Consider the following 8760-nt stretch of genomic DNA (forward strand, 5'->3'; position numbering starts at 1 on the left):
GGCTTGAGCATATAGCACGTCACTCATCTCTAACGGGTGGCTAGACCCACGTAAGAGAAACAAGGCGGCTAAGCCCACTGATGACAAGAACTCCGCTTTATGCCGTGGCTGTTAAAAAAAAGATGAGTTGTAATTCATCTAACACATATCTGTTAATCTCAAACGGGAAAATATATTGATGATGAAGTTAATGTGAGGTAAAGATGGAAGACGTCATTAACATATAGTGGTATATGACGTTGATGGGAGGTAGGAAACCATATGGGTGAAGAATGCCCTACGAATGTAGTAGTGAAAGACCGGGTGAACTGATAGGTAAATGTAATTTTCGATTGGTTAGTGGCTTGAGCAGGGGTTGATATAGGATTTGTAATTCTTGTGTTAGATTATCCAGTGTAATACACACAGCCCGCTGTTATACTTTAGAAGAGCTTTATCAATCATTTAAAAATTTTCAGAAAATAAGCTATTTTTGTGTTACCAAGTAAAATGATGAAGGTAAAGAGATGCAAGTCAGTTGTGATCTAAACTGATGGTGGATAAAGTCTGACGAATTTTATAATATAAGATGTTGAATGTTGTGTATTAAAGAAAAAAAGTTAAGTTTTGAGAAGGAAATCGCAAATTTCACTTTCTACTACGAGCCTTTTTTTTACAAGTTTTTATTTAACTTGCTTCCTAAGTCTGTCGTCAGTTATTTTGTTAACAGTCAGTCTGTCGTCATAGATCGAAACGGGCGAGCGAAATTTCGACTGATTCGTTTCAAAGTTGGCACATGGGTCGTAACTTAAAGATAATGCAATCTGAAATCGAATTTGACTTCATTGAATGCTTAATTAAAGTATTAGTAATTTATATATTTATGTGCGTTTCTAGAGAAATCGGAAATAGCGTAAAGTCATACAATATCCGGTCAACGGAAATTACTCAAAATGTGATAGATGGCAGAGAATTAGATATTTTAATTGTATGTGAAAGTTCGTCTATCTATCTCAAACAATGCTTAAGTTAAATACTTTTCAAAAACCAAAAGTGGAATAAGTTTCACTTACGGTTAACAAAAATGGCTGAAATGTTGATACAGATCTACAAATTTGATATATAATACTTATATGAAATTTCATCAACCTAGCTTTAACGGTACTCAAGATATCGTGTTCAAAGACAGACACACAGACACATACACACACAGAGAAATGCTGACATAATTGCAAAACTATATTGTTCCGACTCTTGGAGGTGTAAAATGTAGAGATTTTTGAAAATCCCAATTTTGATTTCTTGCATTATTACAATACATCCTCTAAACTTCGTACACGAGAAATAAAAAATGTGTACGTTGTGGTTTTACTCCCATAAATTCAGACGATGTTATATTGCATCACACAGTCAAATGAACACGTAAGAATACGGGGCGGGCAATTTCTCAGTGAATTTAAAAAAGAAAGAGGTGGTATAGAGTTTGGGTATCAGACATGATTTCCAGCAATCCGCTATATCCTATTTGACCATTACCTTTTAATGTATCCATATACGCTATTAGAAGCTGCACTTTTGTCAAAGAATAAAAACAAAACATGAGGTACAAGGTATTCCCATCTGACATGTATATGACAGGTTCAAGCCAATGGGACGGTGCTAAAGTGGTGGACGGAAAATGTTATCTGCTGGTACTAACATCACTGAAGTGGGGCGAAGCTAAGGTTAGTGTTTATTCTTATCTAATTATGTTTCTGAATTTTGTCTTTCTTTTATTTGCGATCGCATCAATGACATTGCCTGTGATAGGAATATTGAAACTTGACCTGAAGAATTTTAGTGAACAACCTACCTATTTTAAAAATCAAATTATCATAAAAACCCCTTTCATTTCTGTAGAATTGTATTGTTGTAAGCACAGCCGTGGATATCTGTCTTTCTCACCATATTAATTGCTGAAACAGATCGTAAATTTATACGCGTTTATAGTTCAACCACACGAAATATATAGGCACCACCAAACAATACATGCTAACTAATTAGATTAGATGTGGTGTACACAGGACTTTATAAGTAGGACTGAATAAAAATCTTTTTATTTGCTATGTGTTATAATTTTCTGATACATCGCTGTACTTATACATGTTGTTTGTTTTAAAATTTTTACGTTAACTTTCATTCGTTCTAATTAAAATGCGATGCATAAAGTCTTTAAAAAATGACTAGTTATTACAATATTAATAAATATGTATGCTATTGCCATATTTTTGGTCTCTCCTTTATTAAGGACTACACAACGTACAGGGCACGATGAAATATATCAGATAACTCTTTTGCTGATACTAAAAATAATACATAGGACTTATATACATATATATATAAATGCCTATATATATATATATATATATATATATATATATATATATATATATATATATATATATATGTATATATAATACTGCAATAATATAATTAATAATAAAAGGTTTAGAACACAAATTACGATACACATTACTTAACACACTCCACGTCCTCCTCCAAAACCACGCGCCAACCAACCGCCACACACCCTAGCTCACGCTCTGTCACCCCTCAACTGACACACCTCACGTGAACACTTTTCGTTTTATGTAGACACACTCAACCAAGGGCTACAACTACATACAAAAAGAGAAGAAAGTAACTGTCGTTCGAACACATAACACATACACAATCATGTAAGGGACGTACCAAATATAATTACATTTGTTTGATCCGACAGCAAGCATGTGAGGATATTGGAGGAACTCTTGCAACAGTGGCATCAGATGCTCTTATATCTGACATCAGTACAGCCTTTAACTTTTTCGGTATGTACACAATATAAGCTTGCAACATACCCACACAATTAGCTTGTTTGTAGCGTGCTGCTACATACACACATTAGCGCTTTGCAACGATCTCAGAAGTTTAAAAATATATTTTATCGCTATCTACAAAGGTGTATGTTTAGTCGCGTGAATTATATGTTATGATCAAATTGTGTACCAACGAATGCACGGTATTTCAGTATTTAAAACATAAATTCGTGTGTTATACTGTAAAGCGAATTTCAGCTCTCCAATGATAGTAAGAACACAGGAGACTGAAAAGCACAATATGGACTAATTTACTAGGCGTTACACATATTCGAATATCAGCGCGGAGTATTACGTATATTGATTTTAGAGCTTATTTTATTTTAATGTAAACAACGTCGGTACTACATTTCTTGCTCTTAACTGTTGGGGCGCGGGTTTGTCCATTACAACCAGGGGCGTCCTGAGGCGCTAGTGTGGATACCGCTTACCTGTTGGGGCGCGGGTTTGTCCATTACAACCAGGGGCGTCCTGAGGCGCTAGTGTGGATACCGCTTACCTGTTGGGGCGCGGGTTTGCCCATTACAACCAGGGGCGTCCTGATGCGCTAGTGTGGATACCGCTTACCTGCTGGGACGCGGGTTTGCCCATTACAACCAGGGGCGTCCTGAGGCGCTAGTGTGGATACCGCTTACCTGTTGGGGCGCGGGTTTGCCCATTACAACCAGGGGCGTCCTGAGGCGCTAGTGTGGATACCGCTTACCTGTTGGGGCGCGGGTTTGCCCATTACAACCAGGGGCGTCCTGAGGCGCTAGTGTGGATACCGCTTACCTGTTGGGGCGCGGGTTTGCCCTCAACACTCAGGGGCGTCCTGACGCGCTAGTGTAGACACCGCTTACAAATTTCATGCCGCCTGTTTTTATTAAATTACTCACTGAATCTTTAAAGGCTATAAACGTTGATAATGAAGCAGGCACCTTCTTGCAACGTTAAATTGGTTTAACTTGCGCGTGGATTTGGTGCGGTGTGAAGTGGTGGGCTCAAGTTCCATCTGGCTTGAACTGATCTTTCTTCTCTAGAACTAAATGCTGTAGCTGTTTTTAGGGTTGAGATACTTTTTTTTTTGTCAATATTGCTTTTAATATAGCAGTACTTTTAATAGGCCTACATGAAAACGTTTATACACCCATGCTAAAATCTGCTTTTAGTTTTATAAAAAAATATGTAAAACCTCTTTGGTTTAGTTTTTAACAGTGTGCAATAAGATTCATTTCTAAAGGTATAACTAGGTATTTTTTGTGTCAAATCTAAACTGTAGAGAACGGTTACTGGATTGGTCTAAACGACATAGCAACTGAAGGAACATACGTGTGGACTGAGGACGGGAGCACGGCTAGTGGAATCAGTAGCCTGTGGGGTGAAGACAGACCAGTAACTTCCCCGGACAACGAATTTGACTGCATCTACGTCGACGAAACTAACAAGTTTTTAGACGTACAATGTGGTGTTGTTTCAACCTACTATCTGTGCGTGGAACCCAGTAAGTTTAGTATGCTATTTTCTTCAGGTCCTCGCTTTGTATCATTGATACAATTACACATAATGGAACTAAGACAATGCCCATCGCGTGGCCTTATGTTGCAGTGCGAACATCTTCAAGTATTTTGACTGACACATTAACACTTTCAATGTTAAGTTAAGCAATAATAAAGCGTGGGTTGTCTTTGTATCGGTAAGATTGCAATTAAAAAAATATTTTAAAGTACAATAATTACATTTTCGCATATTTCGCAACCGCATTTGTCTTGCACACAATAAAAGTTGGGAAAATAAAAATAATATATTTATTGCATACCCGTTTTCTATATTAACTGCTTAAATCGTGTTTAATTATAGCAAATGTATTAAATGGGAGTAAAAACTTAATTTAGCTTCAATTATTATTCCGAAACGGTACAGCAATTAAAAAAAAAACAGTAAAACAATGGCAAAGTCTTTCACACAGTTCTGGAATTTAAAGGAAGTTCTGTAAACCATACTTAATTTGGCGCCAGATTTTATTTTTAATACAAAACGTTTAAAATTTAGATAAATTGATTTAAATTGCATGTTTAATTCGGCTTTACTCATTATTTTGTATCGCTAATTATTTTTAAGTGTTTCTGCTAAATTTTTCTGCCACTAAATATTATTCTTATTTTTTTTTACTATTTTTGTTAGCATTTTTACTAGGCCTAGCACTAGTTAGATCTAGATCTAATTTATTAATTTTCGAACCATGGTTTACCGTAACTTATATTTCCGAGACTCAACAAACATTATCGGATTATTTCCGACTCTCAACTAAGGCTTTTCCTAAATTTGTATTATTTTCAGATTCGACTACAACAAAATGTATAAATGTTGTAATATTTTCAGATTCGACAACAACAAAATGTATAAATGTTGTAATATTTTCAGATTCGACAACAACAAAAGGTATAAAAGGTGTAATATGTTCAGGTTCGACAACAACAAAATGTATAAATGTTGTACTATTTTCAGATTCGACAACAACAAAATGTATAAAATGTGTAATATGTTCAGGTTCGACAACAACAAATGTATAAATGTTGTAATATTTTCAGATTCGTCTACGACAAAATGCCCTGATCCAACAATAACAACGGAAGCTTCTGCCAATGGTATGTTTTTAATTTACTTGGTACTATCTATAAACTATAGCACGTCTTTATTTAAAAGGTTACAAAAAGTAATTATTTTAATGTAACACATATGGTTGCCAGCCAATGGGGGGATAAGAATACAGTTTTAATTCATTGGGTTGCGGCCCCTGTGGGACCGCAACTGTTGATGTAGTTTTTTTTGCATGCTCTGCTGTGAGCGATTTTACCTGTGTCTCATGTCATGTGACCATGGACTATGGGTGGTTTCGTGCCTAGTCGTGTCAGTCACACGCAAGGCTGCTGTCTGTGGACACGGAGGGTGACGGTACCAAGAGGTAGACATAACAATGTAGACCTAATGAAGGGCTACAGTTTTGCTTTTTCTTCTTATTTGGTTTGTTCCATTATTCATCTCTAATCGTCGTACTACTGTTATTCTACATCGCCGTCATGGCTCGGTGTACTGTAGAATAAAGTCAATTGGTGAACAACAGCGTCGCTTCAATTAGTCCTAAATCTCAGGGTCAGCCCTTTTAACCAAAACACCTCAGTGGTTAAAAGCATCCCCACTGAGTACGGGTTACATTAAATTAAGCCTTTCCTTTATTTGGATTTTAGTTTAAAATTTGTTAAGTGTGTCGGGGGAAATTATTAAGCGAAAATCAACTCACATAAACTTTCTCGACTGCGTTAAAACCTCGATTTCGATATTTGCACGATCACAATAAGCCTACTTACTTTAAATTTCGTATATGAGAATGTAAAAATGTCATCTTTGTGATTTCACTCCGTCAACCGTCAGACGCTGTCATATTACATCACACAGTCAAAATGTCATATGACACACTGCTTATAATAAAAAAAAACATTTAAAATGCTGATTTATCTAATATATAAAGCTCAATTCTGTAACTTTTAATATGTAACGTGTAAAATGTTTGTCGTGGATACTTCAATGGATTTAAGTGTTAGGTTATTAAAGTCCTTGTGGTCTAAATTTAAGAGTTAAAAAATTAATATTGAAAGTGTTGGGAAATAATTTTCATTTTTCAAACTGAAAGTGATAATTGTTGGCATGTTCATTAAACACAAGTTTAAAAAAATATCATCTTTTACAAAAATTCTATTTAGGTCTTTATTTAGTCCTTTAGCACTTACTTCCCTTTGATAAATTAGGAAAACACAATTACTTCCCTTTATAAAAAACATTGCGTTAGTGGAAAAGAATTTACTTTTTATTACTTTGTTTTGGTGTTGGGAAAAAAAATAATTACATAATTAGCGGGGATTGATCAAGTGCAAATGTTGTAGGTATTTTACGGATAAGCTTGGAGTATTATAATTGTTCATTAAATTGAAACGGGCGCGTTCGTTTAAGTGAGTGCAAAAGACTATGAATAAGTTGGGGTACTATAGTCGTTTATTAAGCTGAAACAGGCGATTCCGCCCCGGGCTAGACTGTGAGCACTTTGCGTTTATGTTCGCGTTAGTGTTTTCTTTGTGTTTAGGTTGGGTTTGCGTTAGTGGCTTGCGTTTTGATTTGTTTCGTTTTTGTTCTTTCTTTTTTCGTTTTTGTTTGTGTTTTTTTCTTTGGGTTTGTATTTGTGTTTGTGGTTTGTTTTGCGTTTGGATTTGGTTTGTTTTCGTTTGCTTTTTCGTTTGTTTTTTTCTTTGTGTTGGTATTGGTGTTTGTGGTTGTGGTTGGGTTTGTTGTTACGTTTTTGTTTTCGTTTGCTTTTTTGTTTGTTTTTTCTGTGTGTTTGTATTGTTGTTTGTGGTTGTGGTTGGATTTGTTGTTAGGTTTTTGTTTTCGTTTGTATTTGTAATTGTGTTAGCGTTATGTTTGCGTTTTGTTGTTTTGGTTTTGGTTGGTTGTGGTTTAGATGGGAAATGCCGGATTTATGATGATTACTAAACAGACAGGTAATGGTCTTTAACAGAAAGGTTTTAAACAGAAGCCAGAGCAGGGCCTGGCCTGGACGGCTAGTTATTTATAAAACGGACATGAAAACTTAAAAAAGGTGAAATTACTTTGTAGTTTAACATTATGTTAAGTATCATCCAACACGTTTCGATGTTTACCTAATTTAACGTATAAAATTATGATCATTCAAACTGGCATTAATCACGTGATTTCAGGAACGACGCCACCAGCTGCTACAACGTTGGCTTCTGCAACCACTACAACTACAAGTAATGTTTTACATATAATTCTTAGCAGTTTCCTATTAAAACTGCTTAAATTTGTATTTTTTTAAACACATGAAACGTTGAAACTATATTGATCTATATAGTGTTTTACTCTAGGAAAGCATTGCAAGAAAGGCTAACACAACAAAGGTTCTCAAATGTAAGTTTATAACAATTCCAGCACACACTGGTGATGTAGTTTCTTAAAATATTTCTAAATCTTTAAAATATCAGTAGTCAGAAAATAGACATTTCTATTTTGCTGTTCAACACTGACAATTTCTATTATGTATATGTAGTTTGAAGTAGACCTATATTTATTTTGCTAAATAAATCAATACATAGTGACCAAGCCGTTGTACATTTAATTATGTTTCGCACTTTGAAAGAATACTAAGCAGAACAAAAAAGACGTAAATGCTTAGATAACAAAAAATATACAGTTTACTAGAACATTATTTAAATATTTAGTAAGTAACAATAATTACATTTAAATACTTATTATATTGGATTATCATTATTGTAGTTACTGGACAGTCTATAAAAATGTATAACAATCAAATATAAAATACATGTCAAATGTATCGTATATATGTAACACATTATATTTCTTTAAGACTGTTCATATTTGTTTTTATCACAGGCTGTTTGACAAGTTCCGTACAGAGCTGATTCCTACATCATTCTAAACTTACTTTTTAAGTTCCTTTCCAAAATAAATCATCTTATTTCGGTCTGTTAAATATTTTAACTGTCGAATTTTACTGAAATTTTTAAATATTTAGTGATGAAATATAATCATATACATTTTCTCCATTTATAACAAATTTGAATAAATCATTCTTCAGCAATAATATCTTTGCTTGTTTGGTTGATACTTTTTTTAAGTATAAGGTCAATGTAGATAGATACTCAGTTCACAATCCATTTGCTTGTTCTGCAATATTTCGTTTGGCTCTTTGGAGTTATATTGAAGGATTTTATTTATAACATGGGCCTTGAACTTGAGTTCACCCGTCTCTAATGAGTACCTAACTCACGTTAGGGAAAGTAAAGGCGGCTGGGCAAAGTGCTGACCATACTATCCC

At 34.7% G+C, this 8760-nt stretch overlaps 1 protein-coding gene across 1 annotated transcript; it reads left to right on the top strand.

The window, feature by feature from the left end:
• Nucleotides 1–1577: 1577 nt before the first annotated feature.
• On the top strand, nucleotides 1578–8436 carry LOC131939924 (hepatic lectin-like). The gene is made up of 7 exons (XM_059298459.1): nucleotides 1578–1703; nucleotides 2741–2828; nucleotides 4135–4356; nucleotides 5444–5500; nucleotides 7622–7675; nucleotides 7777–7832; nucleotides 8316–8436. The coding sequence occupies exons 1-7, from the start codon at nucleotides 1578–1580 to the stop codon at nucleotides 8322–8324; spliced, it is 612 nt and encodes a 203-aa protein (XP_059154442.1). The 3' UTR covers nucleotides 8325–8436.
• The last annotated feature ends 324 nt before the right edge of the window (nucleotides 8437–8760 follow it).

The sequence above is a fragment of the Physella acuta genome, unplaced genomic scaffold, assembly GCF_028476545.2.
Source record: "Physella acuta isolate Inbredline_101_S28 unplaced genomic scaffold, ASM2847654v3 ptg000302l, whole genome shotgun sequence".
Lineage (NCBI taxonomy): Eukaryota > Metazoa > Mollusca > Gastropoda > Physidae > Physella > Physella acuta.